General features: G+C 42.0%; 1 protein-coding gene across 2 annotated transcripts; it reads left to right on the top strand.

Moving 5' to 3' along the window:
- Positions 1-147: 147 nt before the first annotated feature.
- On the top strand, positions 148-27,625 carry klhl32 (kelch-like family member 32). Of its 2 annotated transcripts, none has more exons than XM_020091088.2 (10): positions 148-303; positions 4,578-4,755; positions 9,733-9,840; positions 13,711-13,809; positions 17,431-17,646; positions 20,362-21,088; positions 21,634-21,692; positions 23,254-23,446; positions 24,672-24,766; positions 26,460-27,625. In XM_020091088.2, exons 2-10 carry the CDS (start codon positions 4,585-4,587, stop codon positions 26,619-26,621), a joined length of 1,830 nt encoding a protein of 609 aa, XP_019946647.1. In that variant the 5' UTR covers positions 148-303; positions 4,578-4,584; the 3' UTR covers positions 26,622-27,625. The 2 variants fall into 2 exon arrangements, with proteins under 2 accessions (XP_019946647.1, XP_019946649.1); XM_020091090.2 differs by having other exon boundaries at positions 167-303; positions 4,575-4,755; positions 26,460-26,760.
- Positions 27,626-27,742: the final 117 nt, after the last annotated feature.

Below are 27,742 nucleotides of genomic sequence, written 5' to 3'. Positions count from 1 at the left end.
ATTCCAATTACCCACCAGGGGGCGCTGCATCCTGTCTGTGTTCACATTCATGTGACTGCCATAGAGGGAGAGAGAGAGAGAGATAGAGAGGGAGAGAGAGAGAGAGGCGGGGTTATAATGTAACAATTTAGGTGCTACAGTGTAAACCAATAAAGTGTCCGCGGTGGCTGAGCGCATCTGTCGCCCCGCTCTCTCTCTCTTGTCGCCGCGGACGCAAAGACACCAGCCTCGGACATCAAATGACATTTGTAACGGAGGCGCCGCCAAAGGGGACGGGACTGATTCACGATACATTCATACGAGGTGCGTATTCTAAGCTGTGGTACAGTCAGATGTGAGAGGCAGCCGAGCACCGTGGATCCCTGCAAAGCCAGCTGGTGCACTGAGGAGAATTCTGGCTGGGATAGGGTTGAGTGATGGATGCAACAGGATTATTGTGCTCGAACAAGCGGAGGTTGACTCTGTCTCTGTAGCTTGTGGACCGAGGCGCCGGCCTGTTGCTAGGAGACCGTGTGACAGCTGGGGGATCTTTTTTGGAACGTGCCGGTCAATGCACTAACAGTGTTCTCCTCTGGCAACACAAACCTTCCTCCCACAGATCAGTCCCTCCTGCGCGTCGGCCGTGCGTAATTGTCTCGTGTGCGTAAAATTGAACCACTGTGGTTGTTTTCAGTCAGGAGATTACGATGTTTTGCAGGGAACAATGGCCTACTTGTGCTTATCAGACCCTAAATATATCCACCTTCCGGATATGTTTAATCTTTTTCTGAAGTGATGGAAAGTCTATCTATCTATCTATCTATCTATCTATCTATCTATCTATCTATCTATCTATCTATCTATCTATCTATCTATCTATCCATCTTTCTATACATCTATCAGGTATGGGACACGCAGCTGAATTATATATATTTTATATCCCAAGTTGTATTCCTGATGAGGTTTGTAAACATGATTGCAGTACACCTTCACATCATTAAACAGTATATGAAATGTCTGCCACATGCCTTTGCGTTTGTTGGGGTTGGACTCCTTCTATCCATCATAAATCAGTAGCATTCGTCTGTGACCATGCGTCTGAAGGTCACTCATGAGCAGATCAATAACTACATCTTGCAGGGCTGGACTCCACTCAAAAGCAGCCTTTAGTACCCTCAGCCCTGCCTAAGATGAACCACATGCATATAGGCTTTCTCCTGCAAAGTATCAATACCAGTAGACATGGGATGACATATTGTACAGTGAGTGAGAAGTGAGTAGTGTTTTGATCAGAGTATCCAGAGTGGCTTGCTGACCTCTGTTTGCCTCCAATGCTGCTTCATGGGTTTTATGTCACTGGAGGCTGTGGTATATCCGATTCAGGTGTGTTGCACATTATGTCAAGGTTGTAGCTACACCAGAAAGACTCGGTGTTATCCGGACTCCCAGCTTGTTTTTTGACAAGTGCTGAGCTTGTTTTTTCTCCTCTCTGAAGTCCTGCCGCCCGTGGCTGTCACTGTGCCTGTGCTTTACATGAAAAGGCCTTGAAAGAGCAGTGACAAAGAATAGTCAAAGTCAACACTAGTGTGGTGGAGAGAAGGGAGAAGTCAGCATTAGGCCTGACATGTGGTTGCATCCCCTTCACACATTGCACAGGAGGCTGTCACAGTGCCACTGGGTCAGTGGATGGACTGAGTAAAGCTGACGTGCTGTTCTGTCCTATCAGGCTGATGTATGTGCCCAGTGAGGAGACTGCAGTCCTCAGGAGCCACATACAGTAGCACCACCTCCTTCATCTGCTCTTTCTTTGTCTAGGGGGCATGTCTTCTAAACCCAGCCTCAATGGGTAGCATGGATTGAACAAAGATGCTCAAGGCTCAAAGAGAATAGAACTCTTAAAGTAATAACTGTATATGCATGGACATCTGCTGGCAAGGAGCCTCTTACTTGGCACAGAGAACACCTTTCCTTATTTGGACCAGAGGATGAAAACCTGATGTTCCGTAGAGGTGTTCCCAGTGTGCAGACTCTGGTAGCTTTCTCTAAAAATAGTCCTTTTTGTTTGTGGAGGTTAGACAAGGGAAAACCGCCCTGTAAGGAGAAAGTTGTGTCTTCTAAATTTGTGTTGTCTGCAAAAATGTCTTATTCCATTTCTCAAAAACTGTCTGTGCAGCTTGTCTGTGACTCTAATTCTCGAGCAAACTCATTCCACAAGACAAAAATGGAAAACAATATTATATTCATAATATGATTTTGCGTTGACTCCTGATAAGCTACAGTATCCTCTTTCATAGCAAAGAGAGGAACATATTTCTCCCCTTTGAAGCTGATTTATTAGAATTTGAGTTGTTCTGGGAAAACATGGAGCTCTATGGCCCAGAAGAATATCAGGCTTTGGCTACACAGTCAATATTTGTTACTTGGATGAATTCAGTTCATTATTGGTTTTCGTATTGTCTTGGGATTTGTTGACAGTAAGATAAATGTAGAAGTGCTAGTCAATAGAATGGACTCCATTGTTTATCTTTATAAAGCACCATGTGCAGGGTTTTAGAGATCCACCCCCAGTGGTATTACTAAGGGCACTATGCAGAACTGGAGACATAGGCAAAAAATATGCTATCTGTTGCATTATGGGAAATGTAATCTCTGTTATATTTGGGTGAGGGCATGCTAGTGGTAAATAATCAGACTATTTCTGTCTCTGCTGCTTCAAACTGTTTCATTAAATTAAAATATTTCATGACTGAGCATTTTAAAAGTGCACACAGCATCATAGTTTTCACCTTTTATCTTTATTTTCATATATATTTCAACATATTCATAATCATCATCATCATTCCATCCCTCGTTAAAGCCGTCCATTTTGTTCTTCTCTCCCTTCGGATCTCCCTCTATATGGCAGAGTCGAACAAACAAGCAAACAGCCTGACTCATCATTCATCCTACTGCTGGCCCATATCCCACACACGCACGCACGCACCACCACACACCCATTATTTCCTCTGTCTTACACGCCATCACCATGACGGTGACAGAGCAGGCCTCCCTGCAGACAGCAGCATTTAGAGTGACGGCCTGGACTGTCAGTGGACAGAGATGGGCTTAGTTAGATAGGGTGGTGTGCTGCTGATGGATGAGTACAAGCAGAGAGGGACTGAGGATGGGTTTGGAAAAAATGTGGTTATATTTCCTGCAACATGGGTTCACAGCACCGTCAGTCAGTTGCTCAGTAAGTCAGCCACACTGTAGCAGATGGGTTCCATAGTCAGTTAGATTGTCTCATCCATCGTAAGGAATCTAACATGAGAACTGTGAGACACGTTCTAATGGGTACTAAAGTGCCAGGAGAGAATGGAAATAGCATTCATGGCAAAAAGTAAAATATTAAAAAGTAAGAAAAACAAATCTTTCACATTTCTCACGTCTACATCGTGCAGAAAAAGAAAATTACATGTTGCCACCCTCTGCTCTCCCCATGTGATGCTAGCACTATGCACAAGTTTTACTGCTACAACAAAAACATATACTGTATATACTGAATGAATCTCATGGTTAATCAGACATCTTGCTTTGCATTGCCATTGTTTCATTGTAGTAATTTTTAAAACCTTCTTTGTATTAAAATATCACAACTAAAGTGTCAGCGAGACTAAGACAGCTTGCAGCTTTGTGTGGCTGTACTTGAGCACTGTGGTGTGTTATGAGCTAAATGCTCTGCTAATGGATGGGACATGGGCCAAAGTAATCAATTTTTTTCCCCAAAGTGGTCTCTGTCATTTTATGCACTTCTTATCAAATTGATGTTTGTTCAAGTGCTCATATTTCTGGTATATTTCGAAAAACGGATTCACAATTGGTCGAGCATGTGTGTTGTCAGGGCCATCAATGCAATCACTGCACAGACTTCAGCTCAAATACACAAGATGGCGGCACTTATATCTGGATATTCTGGCTTAATTTCTAGATATATTAGGAGGAAGTGGAGACGCGTCGTCCATCTTTATATATAGTCTATGGCTCTGTGTCAATGCTAACGTAACAATCCATACAGGTAATCAAAACCATTAAAAACCACAGATATCACTGGTTGGAGCCAGACAGAAAGTCAAGTGAGGATCAAAGTCATTACAATCGATCAATTCAAACCACAACTGATCATTTCAACTCCTCTGGGACAAATTTGACGGGAGAACTCTGATCTGCCGGTGACCCTACGGGCACCATGGTCATTTCATGGCAATTCATCCAGCAGTTGATTAGATCTTTCTGTGGACCGACCAACTTACATTGCCGTCAGTGCAGCCACGTAGCCATGTAGACGTCTATCCACTGTACTGTCGAAGCAGTGTGAGGAGTATACAGGAAATGCATCTATCTGCAGAAGGGATGTGTGTGTTAAAGGGTTAAATTACTGTTGTAGTCATAGTAGCAGCAGGAGTGTTATAGTAATAATGAAAGAAGCTTTGGTAGTAGTACTATAAGTAGTAGATGTTCCTATTGTTATGTAACATTATAATAGAGCTTATCCGAAAATCCAATTACAGTTCAACTACATATTCACTTCATGTGTGTGTGTGTGTGTGTGTGGGTAGCAGTAGGGAGATGCTGACAGGACAGAGGCTCTGCCACTCAAAGTCCCACCAGGACTTGGTCCTTTCCGCCCTCAACCAGCAGAGGAAGGACGGCCTGCTGTGTGATGTCACCCTGGTGGCCGGCGAGCAGAAGTTCCACGCCCACAAAGCCGTCCTGGCAGCATGCAGCGATTACTTCAGGGTGAGTCCTCGACCATGTTGCATAGCATGAACATATATAGCATTAATAGTGGAACAAACAGATCCTGTGGGTATTATTATAATATGAACATAAATTTAAGTTGCTTTTGTTTTTTCTATGGACAATGGTTAGACTGATACAAAAGACTGTGCTCTTATCAAACAGATATTTGCCAGGTATCTATAAAAAGCATGTAACAGTCAGGCGGTGTAGCCCACTGCTGATGTGATAGAGGTGACAATGATACAGTGTGTTGTGTAACCATAGATGGTTAAACTTCCACAAAACCTGTCTCACTGGAGATTATTATTCACTGGGTCTCACAATGGTCTAAATGCTGCTTCAGGGTCCAAGAAAAATATTGAATAGAAACTCAGTTTTTGACTGCACATCCATGGGGTTTTCTTTGTAATGAAAATGGTTTGTTGAATATGAGGCTTAGGCAGTGTCAGTCTAAATTAAAACTCCCACAGATCATATTTCACAGGCCCACGTGGACCGAGCCCCAGTGTTTGCTTTTGTAAGCTCTCTCATCAAGGCTTGTGTCTGATTCTAGTTAAGCCTCAGAGGTGGTTATAGGTAGACTTGTGTTGACAGACAGCCAGACGGGAGATTTTCTGAGATGGGCCGCACACGGGGGAAAAGGGCCCAGATGAGATTTGATTCAGGGACACTGCGCAGATTAGGAAATTGCAATTAATCCCTCTTGAAAATGAGAGGCAGATTAAATATAAATTGACGAGGGATTACTCCTCCTGTGTGAACGTTTGTGTTCGAGCTTATTTTTACTTGTCTGCAGAGAGTTAAGAGGTGGGCGATTCGCACTCCTCTCCTCTTTTGTTCGTCCTTGTCACTTTTCTTTTTGTTCTGCGGCCTCTGTTTAAAAAAGCAAAAGGCGCTCTTTCAAGTCCCAGTTGAGCCGAGTGACACTGTTGTTCCAGCAATCAAATTATTAGATATCTCTTTGCAGTAAGCAAGAAAAACTCACTCCACTTTTCCCTTTCCTGTAGGGGCTTAACAACATTATCTCCGGTTTGTTATCTAACTGCACTGCTGGGGTTTATTTCATTCATTTGAGGAGATGAAGGTGCCTTGTGTGCGACTGTGTTTTCTCTCTCCCTCTGTGCCTCTGTCTTTCACACCCGCACGCACACGTAGCGGTGATTATAACACATTATCTTGCCCAGTGGACATGAGTGACTGTAATGAAATACCTGACCAAGCGTGAGCTGTTTACTTGTCCTGAAGGTGTCACCTGCCTCTTCCACTGCTGTCGCATTACTAAGATGTCTGGACAGCTCAGGAAGATACGGCCAAGTCACTCACACCGGAACCACACACCCTCAGCGAAAGTACACACAAACACACACACACAAACTTTGTCACACAGAGAGCCCTGCAGTCAGGACAGAACTCATATCAAAAGCTATTACTGTCTCAAAGAACCATTTCACCCACCCAGCACAACTCTGAACTCTGTTCTTGTTTTTACTTCTTTATGTCGACAGTGTATTTATTACGTTGATTGCACAGTATTTCTGTTGGGATGTAACAAAATACACTGACACGCACATATTTCAGATATCTGGTCTTTACTTAAGACTCCACTACATATTTCAGCAAATATCTTTAATTTCTACACCACCACATTTTCTCATTCTTTATCATATTTTTAAAAATACTGTAATCAGCAACAAGTAGGGGGATTGGTGCTTTGATCAAATCAGAGCGGGTAACGAAAACCACTAAAATGGTTTCAGAAGAGGCCACCACCAAGACACAGCCAAAATGTTGTGGTAAAACATCACATTAGGGAAGTACTTTTACTTTTAATGCTTTCAGTATTTTTAAAAGCAAATACTAACTCACTTTTACTCAAGTAGAAAAGTTAATTTGATGCTTCCTTTACTTGACTACATTTGTCTATTTAATTTTACTTTTATGTAAAATGTTTGAGTGCTTCCACAACTGTATTTAGGTTCGACCAAATAATTTACAGCTCGTAACTACCCTGCCCTCTACAGCTTGATTTGATCATTTGATCAACTTTACATCGATCACTTAAGTGGACAGAGAGGACGACGGTCATTAGTGCTGTATTGCACTCCTCTGCTGCAGTGTAAGAAAAAAAACCCACTCAGTTGTAGTGTAACAAATCAACATTTATGGATTTATCTTTCAGATTGCAGCTACAAAAACAGTTCTGGCACCTTTTCATGCCAACTTGGTTTATCTTTGCAGTATTTCTGAAATATTAGGGTGCCAGGAAAACTGCAGTGGGTTTGTATATTGTATATCTACACTTACAGGACACACTATAATGCAGAATTAATGAAGAATACATTGGCTGTATATGAAAAGACCTGAGTCCTGTTCTCCAGACGTGTATAACTGAGCTAGCTTTATTTAAGTCTTGGTGAACTTATCTGGAACCTCTTACTGATGTTCAGTTACATAGAGAGGAGAAATGGACTTCAGGCTTCCTATCATGGTGAAACTGTGAAAACAATGAGGCACACAATACAAAGAAAAACTTCATTAACAGTCAAACTAGTAGCACACTCCCCTTAAATTCAATCAAGCTGCTAAAATTACACACACTCATGCATATGAGGGTATGAGGCTTGAATTATTCTCTGAGAATATAAAGGAAAATGTTGAAGTACGCTTTATGTGAAAATGTTAAAGAAAGTGATCCACCCCTGATGTGGATATGCACCAAAATTGAATGGATTCTTCCTTTACACGTACCACACCCTATGCCATCATGTTTCATGGTTATCAGTCCAGTAGTCAAGAAACCATAACCTCCTTTGCAGAGGTCAGTCTCCTCCAGTTATATGACTAGTTATTAAGTTTTTCATTTTCTGCTTTGTTTTGCCTTTAATAAAAAAATATGGAATATTGTTCAGGATAACTTAAATTTGAGATGAACAAATCAATTTTCAAAAAACACTGGGTGAGAATGAACAAGATCAACCTGAATTAATTGAGCCATGTTTGACGAACAGGGAGGCTGAACTAATAAACATATTATATCATCAATAGCACTAATTGTGTCTTTATGTATTTCATGGTCTTGATGTGGGTTCACAGTTTTTTGTTTTTTATTAAACACCCTGAATTCTGGTAAATGTTGCCTTTTTCATGAGATGATAAGGAAAGAAGACTTAAAGCACTAGATTCCAACATTTTGCAGCTTTAATATAAACCCACTGGTATCTGTGCCTGTCTAGTGACCTTTAAAAAGTTTTCACGTAAGAAATTCTGTGAAATATCTCCCTGTTAATATATAGTAGATCTACGGGCCTGCAGAGAAATACTCATTTTTCACTCATATATAATGATATAAAACGGCCTCGCTGAATACTGTAATATTCCACTGGGTGTGTGAGGGAGTCATGAGTCCTCTCTGGTTTGATCACCCCAAGCAGACGCACATAAATCTAAAGCAGCTCGGGCTAACTGCAGCACTGCAGCATCATGTGAAAGCACTGCAGAGAGCTACCCGTTGTGTCTCTGCACTGGATCTATATCCCAAGTCAGAGGGGCGTCATCCGTCACCACCAGCGCTCTCTCAGCTCCTCCACCAAGGTCAAGATCGCTGATGCTGGAGGCGAACAGCTCTGCGGACACTCAGTGTGTCCTCCCTCAACCTCCCTTGTCACACACGCAAACACAAAAGGGAACATGCAAAGCGTGTAGGCATTTCCTCCATCACATACTCTCGGCTTTTTTTCTTTCTGCCTGTGTCTCCATCCAACTGTCTGCACTCTTGCTCACACTGACCACAGCTCAGCCACCATCACACCCCAGGTTTAGCCACAGGCCCTCCTGTGCTCAGTGGACCCGTGGATTTTTAATTAGCGCGCACAGGCCTCGGTTAAAACTCAGCATGGCCTTGAGTCGACCCTGTCTCACACATCACAATTGCCATCAGAGGGGGTCGGTGCCTCCTTGAGGTTCGTGTGTCCCATGAATCAGGGAGAATGGGATGAGGGTTTGCGATGAGTGAGTGTTGTTTTCGTGACAGAAAGATATGCTATGCTAACTGGCCGGCCCGGGGGGGCTTTGAAGCTTATAATGCAGTTATACACCAGTTTCACAGAAGAGAGTGCAGAGTGGCTGTGCTGCAAACTGTGATCACAAAGATATGTGAAATTGGAATTTAGCTGTATCTCTATCCCTGAGGCAAGGAATCTGTGGGGGAAAGAAATTGCCTACACCAGCTCCAGTTAGTTTTCAAAAGCTCTATAAAGTGTCTCTTTGGCCTGTTACAATACAGATAAATAACAACTAGATCTTCATCACTGAGAGGACATGTAGTGGAGGTTTGCTTCATCTCTGAACAATCGTACTCTCACTCTTCCTCTCGACTGCTGTGCTTTGTTGGTCGGCCCCGATCAATGGCATCCCTGATATCCCGTCATGTTGTGACATGAGTCAATAGCTTTGATTGGCAAACAGCCAGCTGTACTCAAGCACAGCAGGGCCAGACTGCAAACGCTGCGTCCGACCGCTGCTCTGAACATGACATGCACGTGTGTGTGTGTGTGTGTGTGTGACAGAAGGAGAGTAAGACAGAGAGGCTGTTAAACAGAAAGTACTGATTGTGCTATTTATTATTGCTGACCTCCGGGGCAGAGGCAGATAAACGAATACAGAGGTGTTTCTGGGATGTTGTGTCTGGGAAGGTTTGATAAACGATGATGCTGTTTGTTCACATAGAAAACCAGTCCATCAGTACTGTAACAACTTGGAATAAAACATAAACAACCCTGCAGAATCAACATTGGAGAAACAAATCCGGATTGACTTTAGCATCAATACCCATGATTATTGTGTTTTTTTATTGAGTGTTTTGTTGCACAGTCCTAGTTTGTGGGGGTTTTTTAACCAAAGAGTGAAAATACCAGATCAAATATTCTGTCACGTGGTGCTCGCTGACCTCCACATATTGGATCTATGTGTCATCAGGCCATGTTCAGCTTGTGCATGGTGGAGAGTGAAGCGGACGAAGTGACCCTGCAAGGAGTGACCAACGTTGGACTGAAGCACGCTTTAGACTTCGCCTACACTGGACAGGTGAGCATGACAAAGAAAAGAGCATTGCCCACAGAAACTGTCATCTAAAGACAATGTGAGGAAAATACATCATAGTAATTTTCACGCTTTAATTGGGAGGAGAAGAGCAAAAACCACACACAGTATGAGCACTGATAAACTATTCAGACCCTTTACTTTGGTGAAAGGTGCAATACCACAAAATAAACACACTCTCTTGACAAAAATGAGATGTTAGAGCATTTACTTACTAACTTGACACCTCTTTCCAATATTTGTATAATAATGAAGAACAAGGTATCTGGTGTGACAGACATCAATATAAACGTATGCTACTCATAAAAACGTGGATAAAAAGTCATGTTTGGACATTGGCCCATTGCATGCAAGTGACAAAAGTGGAACATTTGTTGCCAAGCTACTACTTAAAGCTGATTTAATACAATTAATAGAAATATGTTATTGGTTTTAAGTGATGATGAGCAACTCACATACCAAAATTTCCTCTGAATTTCGGAGCTGTTCTGACTTGAGATGACGCTCACGTGAATCTTCCCAGTCAGGAACTTATTTTCCGATTATTCCAACGCCACATGGACTTAGATCCAGTAGTTGCTTCACCACTGCCAAACGTGTCACCAAAATAAATCAGACCATGGATTTGACAGATTTGCCACGTTTAATCTCTGCAGCATTAGCCTCTGCTGCCGCATGCCTTTGGATCCTGTGTTGTATAGTGTACAGGTGCTCTACATTTTACTACTCTGGCCACTCCACTGTGTGCTGTGGTCATGCTGCTGACCTGGCACCTCAATAAGAAACAGCATTAGATTCAAGAAAAGGAGGAGTAAAGGCCACAGTATTTTACATCCATACTAAAGCAGCTGCTGTCATGTGAGTAAGGTCACAGCCTCTGCAGTGAGTGTGATTGTTTCCAATAACCTCCCTGGGTCTTTTTAGTGCCGGCAATGGCTGGTCCAATAAGCAGCCTAGCGGATTATGTACGGAGAGGCCAGGAACTTTGTAATTGCTCCTAATTTTATTTCCACAGTGGAAATGAGCAAAGAGTGAATCAGTTAGGCAGTGTAAGTAGGTCAACAGCAGGCTTGAAAGCCGCCCTGCTTTGGTTGGCTCAGCTCCTGTCTGCCCAGAGGAGATGATAGCAGATGAGATGAGGGCAATATGCTTATCCCCACGCCGTAAATAATGACCTACTAAAATCTTTCAGCCACATGTCACAGGCCAGTGACTGAGGAAACATGCAGTCAGAAGTCGAGTCTGTATCGTTAGACCACAGCAGAGATCTAAATCAATTAACACTAGGAACATACCCCACTGTTTCACTTTTATTACCAACAGACCTGGAATTTCTCAGACTTTAAATCCATTTTTTTTCTAAGCTAAAAGAGTGAAGTAGAGTAAGTCATGGTTCAGATCCTGGGTGGCATCTTTATGTTCTGCCATATAAACGTCTACTTTCATCACGTCTAAGCAGCAGATACAATAAATGTGGGTTTACTCAAGAGCTCGCTATACTCCCACACTGGACCAGCCGCAGTGACTTGTGCTGTGTGAGGCTGAAGTGCTGGAGCTGGAGTGGGCCTGTGGAGAGGAGAGCATTCACTAACAATTATTAGTTAGAGTTTTTGGGTTTGCCTGTGCTGCTGATGCTCCCTGCCAGGATGCTGATTGAGTCAAAAAACTGTTATGTTCATCTAATAAAAACTTGATTCAAATGGTTGCATAGATTGGAGGGTTTTCCCTTTAACTTAAAGGTCCAGTGTGTAAGATTTAGGTGAAAGGGATCTATTGGCAGAAAGTTAATGTAGAATAATCCTCATGATGTTTTCACTAGTTTGTTTCATCTAAATTGTATGAATTGTAGTTTTCTTTACCCCAGAAAAGACCCTTTATATTTAAATACTTTATATTTACATGGAGGGGACCCTCTCTACAGAGGCTGCCATGTTTTTTACATTAGTCTAGACTGAACAAACTAAACACCTTTTGAGTTTTTATGACAATTAAAGGCTACAGCAGGTTCTTTTTCATGTTTTGAAGGAGAGGGTGAGGTGTTGGGTGTTCAGCTGCAACATGCAATTTCAACACTAGATACCACAAAATTCTACACACTGAACCTTTAAGATAATTTGATATAATTGGTGATCAAAGATTGGAGTATTTCTTTTCTCACTTAAGTCTAATGCATCCTGAGGCGAAGGGCCACTCACAGCTGCTTTCCATCTCAATATGCAAAGCTTGTGAGAGCCCATAGATCGTGATGGTGGTTAACTGGACGTCTGCCCGTGCCTGACAGGAAACAACACTGTGATAAATTGGGTATGTGGGTATGTGTAGATCTGGCTAATTGCAGAGAAGGAGAGAAAAAAATATGTTTATCAGCAAAGATTGCTGGGAATTGCTCTAAGAGGCTGTCGCTCCTTGGGAAATATTTTACCTTTCGAAACAAATTGCTTGATGACTTCAAATGAACGGTTTTACGTGAATGCCTAAGTGGTGAAACGACAGGTTTATTTATATGCAGCAAAGCATGTGCTCAAAACAAAAGCTGACGAAAATGTTTTCCAATTCAATACGTGGACAAACATGCACCAGAGGAAAGTAGTACATTTCTATTGAAACTGTTCTAGTGCGATGAAAAACACAAGCTGCTTATTCCTGTTTTAAGAGTGATAAATAATGAGAAGGCATTTCAGGCTAGACCATTTGTCTCACCTTCACTCCTGGCTCAGTCACAGCTCTGTGGTTATATAGGGCAGGGGGGGGGCTTGTTCCTGCATTTTAACACCAAACTCAATTTCATTTGGATCAGGTGAGTCCACCGTGTGAGAGGTTACAAGTGGCAAGCCTGGTCTGATTGGGTTATTACCCCACTGACTAATGGAATATTTTACTCCATGTGGTCCTGATCCTGACAGATTAACCTCCATACAACTGGTATTACCTGGCTCTGCTCCCGAGAGCCCCGCAGTATTACTTGGCTGTGTTACAGAGCTTTATGATGCATGGGGCTGTGGGAATATGGGGGGTAACAGGAGGAAGCTTTCAGCAGATATAATTTTCTGCTCATCCAGCTCAGCAGGCAGCATTTTGGCAGATTCAATGCCGTAATAATTGTGTGACTGTGTCGCTTCGCTGAGAGGATGAAAATGGGGAATCGAGCACATCGATAGTGCAATCTTTTGGTTTGCTGTGCTGTCTGTCACACTCACTCTTCCTGTCCTCTACGGTGCAACATCATTTTTAAAATAACCTGGAATATAAACAGAATTTTTCAAACCATACCAACATTTTCAAAAAATGGAAATATATAGATAGTGTTTTTTTTTCCAAGATTGCACATATCTTTTTTCAGAATATGTCACTGAAAGTGTTTAATCCCCACCCCAACCGTTTTTAATTATTTTCTTTTACAATTTTCAAAAAATTACAGATATGTAATAATACTTCAATATACTTCATACTTACACATAGTGTATTGTGTTGTGTTATACTTAGGCAACTGTAACTGCTCACTTTGTCATTGAGCAGTTACAGCACTTGCCAATCAGAAATTGGTCCGCTCCACAATCCTAATTCACATTTACTGTCTAACGGCCGGTGCAAGAATTGTTTTGTTCACAGTTTTCACTGTAAAACTTGATTTCTTTGAATCAGCATTGTTGTACTGAGTATACAGTTTTCCTCTCAAAGTGTCTGGTTCATCACTGGTAGAATAGATTTAATATATATATATATAAACAACAATAAATTATTTTCAGAAATCTATTTTACGAATCCTTTTGTTGTCTCTGAAAACTCCCTGCCCCACAGTGAAACTGAGTGAAATGAAACAGACACCTGGTGACCTGTTTTGTGTCCTATGGCCAGATTCTGCTGGAGCCGGCGGTGATCCAGGACGTCCTGTCGGCAGGCAGCCACCTGCAGTTACTGGAGCTCCTCAGCCTCTGCTCCCACTACCTCATCCAGGTACATACACATGCAGCCGTCCTGCATGAGCTGGCAACATCATAAGAGAACTACTTCACACCACAGGGTGACCATCACCATCAAATCATTCAGTATCATTGGGTTCTCAGCGGTCTGTTCCACTCAGGCACAGTCAGTAGATTTGATCCTGTCTTTTATTAAATTGTTCTGCAAACAATAGAGCTGTATTCGTCAGGGCGTTGGTCTCTTAGTGGTAATTGAATGAAAAACTTGTTAAAGAACATTACATTGTACATTCTAAGTGTTTCTGTAATGTGAGTAGATATAGTGTATGCTTGTAAAAAATCTAGATTATGATAGAAATCTGGTTCAGATTTTTCCTTTTACAACTGAGTTAACATCATGTTAACTAAGCTCTGCATATGATCCTCCTTTTGTAATTTCTGTATGAGAAACTGAGAAGAAAGAAATGATACTTCAGTAGAGGTGCAGCTCCATACTTTGGACACACACTTATTTAGCTTTTCTTGCTGGATTTTGACGACTGGACTCACCCTGTTAAGTAGAAATAGTTTGGCTAATGTAGTTGATTCTTGCTGTCGAGGGTTCATGGTTGATGCACTTATTGGAAGTGGCTTTGGATAAAAACAGCAGCTAAATGATATGTATCATAATGTAAATATACAGCTATATATACAGTAGTTAGCTTAGCATAGAACGACAACTAGATGCCAGGTAGCATGGCTCTGTCCAAAGTTAAATAAATCTCTTTCCCAGCACCTGTAAAACTTGATATTGAAATATATATATTGAAATACTATATGTATAAACAAGGGGGTGTTATATGATATTGTTTATTTCTTAGCCAGCTGCACTCACATCTTGGAGGCTTTGTTTTTTAAATAAAAGATAGTATGATAATGGCTGAGCTGTAGGGCTGCTGAGAGGTGGATATGATTTATCTTTTGACAAAGCCGTGCGAGATGGTTTCCCCGTTTCCAGTTTCTCTCCGAGCTAATGTTGCTTCAAAGTTAGATGCCAAAACTAATTTGTGTAAAATAATTGCTCTCCAATCTGCAGCAATCTGTTGTTAAAGGTCTGTTGGTGTGTCCTCCCAGACAAGGAGGTCACAGGTCTGCGTTAGTTAGAGAACAGTTTCAGTGTATTGCTCAAGGACACTTCAGCAGTGTGGGTAATTGTTAGGTCAGGTGTGTGAGCTCCTTGAGATTGAGGACACACCACTGCTGGTAAATATGGTCAAAAGCTTCTGGAGATAAAAGCAAATCAGGCTGAGGTTGTTGTAGAATCACTCATTTTATACACAGTTTGATATGTGTCAGTGGAAGCCATACACTTTGCAGTGGTTTTAGAATCACTTAATTAGACTCTATACTAATGATTACAGCTTGTGCATGGTTAGAGTGACCTTAGATCCCTGACACCTGACTCATTTACTTATTTATTTATTCTGTATTTTGTCATTGAAGTCCCTACAGTTTCTAGTTTCTAGTTTTATTTGTCAGAATTAGGGTTTATTGCCCAGTTTGTTTACACATGCAAATAATTTGCTGTGGTGACTTTTGTCAAGCATGAATATAAAAATAAAAAAGAAACAATATGAAATATATGAATATTGTAAACACCAGAACAGGGATTGTGCATATGTGATGCAACACAGGGTCAACAGTACAATGTAAAGTGTTGGACGAGAAGAACAACAATATAATGCTTAAAGAGCATCGTCACAGGGATTTAATTAAGTAAATTTAATCAAGTTAACGAGGTTAATATAAAAAATCAAATACAATACTATATACATTAGATGATATAATTGTTAAAAACCAGTGAGAGTTACATCACAATGGTAAACCTTGCTCTAATGTGCCATCTGGTGGTCACAAAAACCTCATGCCTGTTGGTTTGTGTTGATCAGCAAATTATAAACAAGAACACACTGCTGAATAAGTCATGAGTTCTCTGCTTGGTCATCTCTTCAATCAGATTAACACTGCTCCTGCTCGAGTCACAAGTCAGGTCAGCTGACTGCTGGTGTCTGCTGTTTAGTTTGAGTAGATAATAGAAAGTAAGACCCCGACCAGTAACATCGATTTCCCAATACACACTGCAGCGTCTGATTGAAAAGGAGATACATCAGCTAGTCACGATCACCCAACTCCATCCTCCAGTATGATGGATGCTGATGTGCAGAGTTCTCCTCATTCGATACTGAAGAACGGATCAATACCACACTTTCTCTGTGTATCACAAGAAGTCCTTTTTGCTGAGAGGATTCTAATGCAACATCATTCAAACATTTATTAACAGCCCTCATTGTCGTTTCCAAAATAAAGTACCGTGCATACTTTTCCTGTAGCACAGCAGTTGCAGTAACATTTAGATTTTCAGTGCAACATAACCTCTTTAAATGGTGAGTGGATGAAAATGCACTTATTATCTACTCACCACTATGCTGATGGAGGTGTGGGTGAAGTGTTTAATTTCACAAAACCCTTCTGGAGTTTCAGGGGTAAACATTGCTGCAGCCAAATCCAATCCAATTGAAGTAACTGGGGACTCCTTCAAATGGAATCAAAATTTGACTCACGTGTTTCGAGCCTAAATGTGGGCTACCGGAAGTAGCGATGCTACCGGGTGCATGCACTTGAGTGTGTGCAGTGTGTGCATGTGAACATGAACGTGGCTCCAGAGGAGGATACCAGAGGACTTAAAACATGGTGTGAATGACGCTGTTTACTTGGATGACTTCACAGGAGCAGTATGGAGGCATTTTGTCTGTTGTTTTTTTTACATTAGGAAGAATTGACCACAGTTGTTTTGATTGTATTGGATTTGGCTGCAACACTGTTTACCCCTAAAACTCCAAAAGTGTTTTGTGGACTCAAACACTCAATCTGCACAGTGGTGAGTAGATAATGAGAGAGTTGACATTTTCGGTGAACTATCCCTTTAAGTTGAATGGTAACAAAGGGAAGGTACTCACTGATCCATGTTTGCAATCTATGTGCAGAAGGACTGCCAGAAGATGGCAGTGTTATTCCACTAGTCAGACCTCAGACCCCCACTCTCTGCTTCCTCCTTTGAAATCTGTGATGCTGTCAATCAACCACGGCCATGAAATCAGCTCATATACAGTATACATACATATATATATATATAGTGTAAATGTTGCATAGATGAGATATTCTTATAGGATCAAGTCTACAGTAAATCAAAGACTAAGTCACTAGGTGTGAAATATTGCCTAAGGGTTATAGTTTGCCTAAAGGAGCCTCCCAGCAAATTTGAAATATTTATGATATCGTTTTTTGCTGCTTGTAAGTACTGAGAGAGAATTTAAACTGAAAAAAAAAAACATTTGAAGTGAAAGAATAAAGTGTTTGTCCACACACAATGGAAACGGTTTAGGTCATTCAGATTGGTGGAGTGGTATATGTGGTTTTAACAGTATAATTTTCTTAATGGGGATCTCAGGTGTATTTGCCAGGCTGCTACCTTTATAGTGAACCTTATTTCCTTAGCAGCCTCAGTGTATTTTGACATGATGTGGTCTGACAGCTGTCTCCGTATCCTTTCAACTTATGCAAATGGTGAAGACGTGCTATCCACATGTATGTTTATTCATATGTGTTCCTCCTGCAGGAACTGAGCAGTGTGAACTACCTGGAGCTGTACCGCGTGGCTGACCTGTTTCACCTCCCGGCCTTGGAGGAGGCCGTGGTGGGCTTCCTGGTGGAACATCTGTCTGAACTGAGCCAGAACCGGCAGGACGAGGCCCTGCAGCTGCCTTACCGCCTCCTCAGGGAGGTGCTGAAGAGTGACCGCCTCACCTCCCTGAGTGAGGAGGAGATATGGAAGGTACTGGGAGTGTGTGTGTGTGTGTGTGTGTGTGGTCCAGGTATTACTCATGTTGTGAGGACCCACATTGGTTAACATTGTCACATTATTATTTTTATTATACTTGTCAAGTCCTCATAACATAACTCATTAGATTTTAAGTATCATTTCATGTGTTAAGAGTAAGTTTAGGTTAGTGTTGTAACTATGGTTAAGGTCAGAGTAAATCTCCAGGAAATCAATGTCAGTCAATGTAATGTCCTCTGAAGTCATGATAACACAACTCCATGTGTGTTTATGTGTGGTCACAGGATTTCATTGGGGAGATGCAGTATTAATGTTTAGTGCTGAGGCAATTCTGATTAAAAATAAACTGGGAAATCATCTCTGCTTAAACACACACACACACACACACACACACACACACACACACACACACTAATGCATAGCCACAACATAAAGCTAGCACAGGCTGATAAACAATCATATACTGTTTGTTTACATGAGCGAGGGAAAGCAACATGAAGGACTATTTCTTACTGTGTGCCCACATGTGTGATAGACTAGTAATCCATGCATCAATGTTTGTGTGTGTGTGTGTGTGTGTGTGTGTGTGTGTGTGTGTGCATGTGTGATGAACTGGCGGGGATTGCGGAGTGAAGCAGGCAGTGCAAGTTGGGAACTTGCCGTTTTGACTGTTCATTTGCACCAATCAGCCTCCCATCCTCCCACCGCCCCACTCACCCCCTCAGATCTCTCTCTCTCTCTCTCTCTCTTCTCCCCTTCTCTTCTCTGATTAGGCCCACCGCGGCTCCATCAGGGCCCCAATCCCCCAGCTGTCACTCGGCCGCCCGTCTGATTGAAAACAATCAGGCCTCTGATGGCACAATTACCCTGACCCTTTAGCCAGCCGCCGCTGCCATAATCAGCCTCTGATTAGGCTGCTTTGGGCCTCCTTCACTTCGCCCAGAAGGTTAATTTGGGCATCAGACGGAAGCGAACGGCGAAGTAGGGGCTGTCGTTCCAAAGAGTTAGGGGGGTGCGTGGCATGGTTGGGGGGTACGCACACCAACACAGGACAGATACAGCTTGGCCGTCAATCATTGTCACTCAGAGTTTTCTTAGGGTCTCTCACGCTCTGGAAATCACATTTTCTCTGGCTTTGTTTTTTTGGGAGCTGTTTTTTTTCTACTCTCTCTTCTTTCTTGCCATCCTTTGCTCTGTCTCTTTGTAGCTTCCCCCCTCCTTTTACGTTTCTCCCTCACTATCTCTTTCCCTCACTCTCTCATTTTCAGACGCACACACACACACACACACACACACACTATCCCACTTTGTCTTTCAGTGAGGAGGGGAAGGAGGGAGAAGGAGTTGATTTATTCTGTGCCCTGAGGAAGTTGTGTGATGCAGCGTGACCTTCACAGTCAGCTGCCGTAGTGCACATGCACGCACACACACACACACACACACACAGACACAAACGCACACACTGTCACTTCAGAGCCATGAGGAGAGAGAGGCGGGGTGAACGATAGAGAAACAGAGGTAGAGACAGGAGAGTGGCACAGATACCACAAAAAGACAATCCTGACTTGCATGTTTGTTGCATATGCACAATGTTAGAGTGGATTAAAGAGGGAATAAAGGTACGGCAGTTTGGTTTGGATAAGACAACATATACACACAGAGTATTCGTGCATACATCATACACCAACTGCTGTTTGTGTTGTAATCCTGTGAGTGAATCCAAATGTTTGTGCGACCGTGGTCATCCTTGTTGATCTCCACTGAATCCATAACTCGCCCTTTTTCCACAATTCTTGGTTCTCAGTCTCTGCACTGATTGTGTGAAAAAACACTTTGTTTTTCTGATAATGGCATCAGTGATCCCCAGTCATCTCGCCCACATTCACACCTCGTTGCAGCTAAATAACCTTGCACTGCGCTCAAGTTCAATTAAATCCCCTCTCTGGAAGCCAGTTTGTCTGCATTAAACAGAGGATGCCTGTGGATATTTACAGTTTGTATATTGAATGCTGCTGATTAATAAGCGTGTGCGTGTGTGTGTGTGAGATGCTGCGGTAGCCTTCCTCAGCCTTGCCATCGTGACCTATAGGTGTCTAGAAAGACAATTATGATTATCAGTCCTTCACTTCTTTTGTTTTCCACCTTCTCGCTCATTCCTCTAATCTTTTATTCTTTTAATTACTGACTCCAAGCTGTTTCTTTTTTCCCTTTCCTTTCCTCTCCTTTCATGCCCTTTATTCCTTCCTCCCTCTCTCTGTTCTGAACTTCCTTTCATTTTCCCTCTGTTTAAGGGACTGTATGAAAATTATTGGGACAAGGAACCAGCTGATATAGCTGATATTTTTTGTATTTATAAAAAAAACGCAAGACAATCCTCAGTTATATATATTTTTTCCACCTATCCCCACATTAAAAAAACTATAACATGTTATGATAACACAACAACTGTACTGATTGATTAATTTACCGGTATAAATAAAGGAGGTAAAGTTTGATGGAATTCTTTGTTTGACATCCACAAATTCTCAAATTTAATTTTGACGCAGAAAATTTAAGGAAAACGACGAAAATGTAAATTTCTTGTTGTTAATGAAATGGTCATTCTTAACTTAAATTATGTTATAGACTTACTATGTTAGAGCGTTATCCCCTCTCCATTGTATACAACAGTTAAGTGTAATTGTTCTTCCTTTTTGTTTCTGCCTCTAGTTGGTCGTTCTGTGGTTGGAACATGACTGCCGCTACCAGTACACTGAGGATCTTCTACAACATGTCCGCTATGGCCTGATGGACGTCCCTACCCTGCACCACCTTGCTCACAGCCACCCTCTGGTCCAATCCAGCCCTACTGCTGCCGCCCTGGTGGAAGAGGCCATGGACTATCACCATGCCAGCTTTGCCCAGCCTCTGCGCCAGTCAGCCCGCACCAGGCCTCGCTTCCAGTCGCTCACCCTCTACATAGCTGGCGGGCGGAAGCGGGAGGTGAGCAGAGTCAGGGAGCTGCGGTACTTCAACCCAGCTGTGCAAGAGCATGTACGTGTTGCAGGCGGGTCGAACTGGAGCGAGCTGGCACCAATGCCCACTGGCCGCAGCCACCACTGCGTGGCTGTTATGGGGAACTTCTTATTTGTTGTGGGTGGTGAGGTGGAGCATGCCACCGGGAGGACGTGTGCAGTGAGGACTGCCTGTAGGTACGACCCCAGGGGCAACCGGTGGACTGAGATAGCCCCCATGAAGGCCTGCAGAGAGCACTTTGTCCTTGGAGCTCTGGGTCAGTACCTGTATGCAGTTGGGGGCAGGAACGAGCTGCGCCAGGTGCTGCCCTCTGTGGAGCGCTACTGTCCCAAGAAGAACAAATGGATGTTTGTCCAACCCTTTGACCGTTCACTGTCCTGCCACGCTGGCTGTGTGGCTGACAGCCTGCTCTGGATCTCAGGTACATGATGAAGGGAAGAGGGACTCCAGTTATACATAATTCTACACATACCTGTACATACACATGTAAGACGTCACTCAGTAGTGCTCATACCTCTGCCCAGGCCCAACAGTTAGTTATGAAACTACATTTAAATTCACCAGATCCAGATTTATATCTGGATCTGCACCAAATTACACACACGCATAAATAACTGTCCCCTAAACTTGTCACATTTTCTTTATTAACATCTATGAATTATTCTCTGAGAAATAAAAGGTAATTGTTTAAAAACATCCTATCCCACAATGTTAAAGACATCAAAAATAAATCCTGGATCTGCCCCCTGATCCGGATCAACATCAAAAACATAAGAGTTCTTCCTCGGGTAATTCCCCACCCCTCCACAATAATTCATGTAAGTTGGTTGAGTAGTTTTTGCGTCATCCTGCTAACAAACAAACATACCCAGACGAAAACATTACCCCCGTGGCAGAGGTGTAGAACACTGCTTCATGCATATTTGTATTACTTAAAGCCCAGACTGCTGCTCCTCTGTGTTTCAGGTGGGGTGACAAACACAGCTCAGTACCAGAATCGACTAATGGTGTATGATCCAGAGCAGGTAACAACAAAGTTGACACCAAAGTTCAAAGTTCAAGTACTATTAAAGTAAATACTAAATAAAGTAATTTTGTTATTTTAACAAAATGAACTTTAGCAGCACGAAATCTATTAACAACAACCTCTTAGTGACAAAACATGATACATTTCTTTCCAACACTCCATGTTACTGTTACTCCATTCATTATTTCTGCTGCTGCCGTCTCTGTCTACGTACAGTGCACAGTGAACAGTATCATGTCTTACTGTCTTACTCTCCGGTATTTTTCCACTGTAAACATTTTATGGGGGAGTGTGTCTTTCAGACTGTATTGTCCTCTGAGACACATTTGCAATATTGGCCTGTGTGTATAGATATAATTGAGTTTACAGTTTATGTTTAGTGTGCTCGGATTTCTGTCAGAGTAATATTTCTGTTGTGAGGTTTAAATCTACACTTAAGCTACATCAGTGTAACAACAGCGTCTTTTTTCAGAACATGACTGCAGACCTTGTGTTTACTGTGATGGATTACACAACAGGCCGGGGTGTGCTAATTGATTTTCACACCATATGGGAAATAATTGAAACCAAAGGCACCCAGGAAAATACGAAAACTAGATTCACTTTTTTGAAACTCGGCATCTTATACTTTAGAGCTGTGCATAATTTTTCATGCTTACCGGTGCTGCTGCTCCTTAAATGCAAATTTTTCCATAAGTTATGACCTTTGATCCTAACTAAAAGTGAACAATGATAGAGACATACCTTTAGTTTGTCTTTCGGTGCATCAGGGATGCATTTATATCATTTATGTAATTCCCACACACAGCTCACCACAGTGGAATGTGTTAAGCTGCAGATTCTGTTTGTGTGTATGTTATGAGGCAGCTGTTGAAGAGGCCTGGATCTAGGTGAGGCTGTATATAGTATGGAGGTATGCGGAGAGTGTATAAGTGTAAGGTGCATATCCATATGGGTCTGTTTGTACGTGTCGACGTTAGAAGCCAAGCAGCGAGTGAAAAGGAGAGGGAGAGAGTCTCATTTGTATTCACCATGAATCTACATTCACCTGCCAGAGCAACAGCAACCCCCCACCCACTCTACCCTCAACAGATGGCCACCCGTCAGCTCCCAGCACACACACACACACACACACACACACACACACTCATTCTCTGCCTCAATCAAGCACTCACACACACACACACACTCACACTCACTGACACAAAATAAGCTTCAGCACACTTAGTGAAATGAGCAGGGATCCTCGGTGTAAAATGGAGTGGCTGAAACATATGATTAGAAATAGGGAGGGAAGTCATTAGTACAAACCAGCGCTCTAGTGTCACGTTATTTATCTAGCACTGAGCATACATCAATTACCCATGCATGGATATGCTTAAATATTAATCTTCTTATTCATCCTCCTTCTCTTCCCACCCTCTCTCTCCCCTCCCTCCCTCTTCGCACTATGTCTCACCTCCATCTCCTCTGCATCGCATCATTTTCTCCCTTCTTTTCCTTTCTTCGCTTCCATCTGCTTTAACCACCGCATCCTCTCTCCTCCACCTCCTCCCCAGGACCAGTGGTTGGCCCGCAGTCCCATGCTGCAGAGGCGAGTTTACCACGTCATGGCGGCAGTGAGGAGGCAGCTCTACGTGCTCGGCGGTAACGACCTGGACTACAACAACGACCGCATCCTCGTCCGCCACATCGACTCTTACAACATGGACCTGGACCAGTGGACTCGCTGCTCCTTCAGCCTCCTCACGGGTGGGCGCAGTGAAGTGAACCTCACATGTGAACACGCACCTGAAATTCTCACACAGATGATTTCATTATGCACATTCTTCCTGAGAGTGTGATGAGAAGATTGACACTCTCATGTGTCAGCACTTAATATGAAGCTAGAGTCTGGAGACCATTAGCTTCACTTAGCATAAACACTGGGGACAGAGGGAAACAGCTAAACTGTCTCTGTCCACATGCCGGTTTGTTTGGCAACTTCCCCAAGAAACAGTCGCAGACATTATTTTATAACAGTAAACAGGAAAATGGTATCAATGGTTTTTACATTAAACCCTTAAATTCCCATTCTTAACTTGTATGTGAAAGAGGCTGCTTGTAGTGACAAACCCCAAGAATTATTCCCTGCAGCTTTGCTCAACTAGACAAGAGAAGGAACTCTGGCACAGTTTCCCCTTTGCTCATTTCCTTAATTATGTTTTTTTCATTATTCTCATAGAAGTAAAACTGTATTCTTGTAAAAGGACATCTTTGTTATAATACTAGTTTCATTGCAATTAACACTTGTACATGTAGTTTTGTAAAATTTAGATTTTTTCTCGTAACATTGACTTTCGTCTCATAATATTACAAGTTTCTTGTCAATTACGACTTTATTCTTGTAATATTATGTCTTTATTCTTTTGGTACCAATTCTTTTTCATAGAGATTATTTATAAGGCATTATTTCTTCAATGTTGAAAAAAGTGAAAATTGTGAAATCCCTTTATCCTTATCCACAATAAAATATAGTGCGTTCTCCCTTGGCCCATACCTCACCCTCTACCAGGGTACCATAACATTGGTTCAGTAATCTTCTGAATAATCCTGTTTACAGAACCAACAGCAATGAAAACATGATCTCCTTGATGGAGGTAATAAAAACACAGTCCGTCCATCTGCATGGAGCATAGGCACTGTAGACAATCCATGCCTATACTGTGGGATGTGATCATAATGAGTATTTGTTATATTACACTGCTATAATGTTTAATAAAGACTCCCAGGGGTTCAGGTGACCTTACATTCCTCCTGTTGTATCTGTAAAAGTTTGATACAAGGTCACAGGAAAGGGAGCAGCAGCTCAATCTTAACTCGCCCCATCTTTCTCTATTTATCTCCCTCTCTGCCTCCTGGGGGACGTGGAAGTCATATTGTCAGAATGCCCTCTGCTCGGCACAGTGAAGCATTGTGTCTGCTCTGTCCTCCTCAGGTCAGAATGAGTCAGGTATCGCCGTCCATGATGACAGGATCTATGTGGTTGGAGGGTACTCCATTTGGACCAACGAGCCTCTGGCGTGCATCCAGGTAAGAGATGATGCTTTTGGATTTACCTTCACGACTGTTGCAATACTTCAGAATGATCAGACACTGTGTGATATGAATACGTGTCATTCTAATGCTGCCCAACAGCAGTAGGGAAATTATGAATAGCGATGAGTCAAGAAGCAGACAGAGGGAAAAGGTATCCATCAGCTTAATTTTACCCTAAAGTCAGCAGAGCAGCCCTGAACATGAGTAAGTGTCAGACAATGTTGATATGTTTTTTTGTAATATGAATAACCGTTGCATTGTATTACAAGGTAAACATATAGCTTGTTTCAGACAAGGGCGGCTGTGGCCTGCCGAAGGGTCCTTGGGCAAGATGCCGAATGGCCCCTCATAGAAAAAAGTGCTGCCCATGAATGTGTGTGAATGGGTGAATGGCAATAAACTGTACTGTAAAGCGCTTGTGGTGCTAATTAAATACTTACCATTTACAATGTGATAATGTATGACCAGATTACTACCTAATAGTTTGTCATTGTCAAATAATATTACTGTGCAAATAAATGCTGGTTTTACATATTGATAACTATGTCAAGATATTTATTTGAATAATCAAAAGTAACTCCAATTCTAATTGTAAAATAAATGTGTGCTGTAGTCACATTTCCAGAGTTCAGTTGTTGAATGTGGAAAAAGCCATGGACACTTTAAACATAATGTGTATATTTATATATTTACCTCGACACTTTTTTTTCAAATATTTGCTGATTAACTTAGAGCAAAGAAAAAGCATCAGCTGTGACAGGCATATAAATATATAGAAAATGTCTGTACTGGCTGTAAAGTGTAGTGGTAGGTGCTTGTGAGAGATGGACAGTTTGGAAGAGACAAAAGTTACTTTTCATTACTCAAAGCTACAATGTGAAGCTGATTGTAAAATCATATTCATTGATTTTTAAGTGATGACATCAGTAACTTGGCAACCAACATTTTTGCAGACTCTCCGAGTTGTTGTTCCGACTTAAGATGCTGATTTTGCCAGGCAGGAAATCATTTTTGTGATTATCCCGGCAACACATGAACGCACAATCTGTATTGATGAATTTGCACTGGAACCATGACAACTGCTCTTTACTAGAAAAATAGGAAAGAATAATAGTGTACAATAACGTTTGTACCTGGTTTAACTAAATATTTAAATCTGTGAATAAAGTGCTTGCATTACACAGTCAGGTTTTCATCCTGCACGTGTACTCCAGCTTTTCCCTGCATCATATTCAGAGGGATTGCTAACACACTAAATGTGAGCCTGCTAACATAAGAAACTAAGAAAATACAAAGTGCAGCTGAGGCTGATGGGAGGTGTAGTTTAATTAACCAAAGAATTGGACAAGCTGAATTTTTGACCTGATAATGGCACTAGATGAGAATTCAAGGGATCACAATATCCCATTAGTATCTCACGCTGAATTACAGTTGGATAGACTATAGTGGTATAGTCAGTTAGTCACCAGTGTGATTGGGGGACATCTTTGGGGGACCACATTAGTGCAAAACCTCATGGTAATCCAGCTCGTAGTTTTGGGTAGTGGTCAACTGAATTACCATTGGACCAACATTTCCACAACATGGCCAAAAATTATTGTTGTTACAGAAACCACTGCCATATTTATGACCAATTTGCTTTTTGTGAGGAGAACCTTGTATTTTTATATACGTATCCTATTTCCAGGTGCTGGATCTGAGCACAGAGGGGAAGGAGGAGGTTTTCTACGGGCCAACGTTACCATTTGCCTCCAACGGTATAGCAGCTTGTTTCCTCCCTGCCCCTTACTTCACCTGTCCAAACCTACAGACTCTACAAGTCCCCCATCACAGAATCGGTGCTGTTTAAACCCCTGAGGAACAAAAGTGTCTCTGAACACGAACACAATATTTTGAGGACGGAGGAGCCTCAGCTCAACTCTGGAAAAGTCAGTATTTGCAAATGGAACCAAAATGTACCCGATCGCAGTATTCATGGAACCTGCCACCTCTGTCATCTGAGTGCATTGGGATTTCTTTTAGATCCAAATGTAATAACATGACTTTCCTGATCCACCAGAGCCATGCCATCTCGCAGGACTCTGGGAAACTCAGACACAAGGAGCTGTCACAATAATGTAACATTACGGCTGTATTTCCCCAAAGACAGACGCCGTTTGTAATGTCCAGTGAAGATGCAATGAAAAATAACTCCAGAGGGATTTTAACTCCCCATGAAGACAAGAACAAAATGCTGATCCTTTTACTAATTAAGTGACTTGAGGTGAATTGCTGATTTTTTAAAATAGAGCTGTAGGAGCTTTTCTATCTAAAATAACACAGCCATCAAACCACTATAATCACCTTGATGGCTTGAAAAACATGTGCTGCATTGTTTTTCAAGATACAGAGGAGGAGTCCTGTTTTCTCTTCAACTCACATGTACTTTTACAGACGGGATTAACAAGTATCAAGCGCCTGGGGCTGAAGCTCACCAGTGCATAAATGACCATGTAAAGTTTTAGTTCAAATAAAGTAAAAAAAAAGATGAATTGATTTGTTTCTGCAACAGCAGTGACAAACTACTGTGAATGTGTGTGTGTGTGTGTGTGTGTGTGTGTGTGTGTGTGTGATGAACCAGTGTAAGTGAGTGTGAGATTTTTATTATGCTCAGGACCTCAGACTGTTTATGTTCAAAAGAATGTCTTGTCATTGTCCTTATTCAGAGAACAGTCTCCAGACAACATTGCATTATGCTGATTTTCAAAAACATGCTTTGGCCAAGAGAGAAAACATGATCCCTGCACTTCCCCCCCGTATGTCCAAAACAATGTGTCTGGAAAGGTTTCAGAATAAAGATGCTCCATGATTAAATCGTGCTGGGGTTTATTTTATGAAAACTCTTAGTAACTGTGACCAAAAAAAGGGAAGTGAATGTAGTCTTCTGTGAGAATGATTTAGTAGCAGTAGATAATAGAGCACTAATTTAAA

This window comes from Paralichthys olivaceus, chromosome 13 (assembly GCF_024713975.1).
Source record: "Paralichthys olivaceus isolate ysfri-2021 chromosome 13, ASM2471397v2, whole genome shotgun sequence".
Classification (NCBI taxonomy): domain Eukaryota; kingdom Metazoa; phylum Chordata; class Actinopteri; order Pleuronectiformes; family Paralichthyidae; genus Paralichthys; species Paralichthys olivaceus.
The sequence above is the reverse complement of the archived record's forward strand: the minus strand, read 5'-3'. Positions and strand labels throughout refer to the sequence as shown.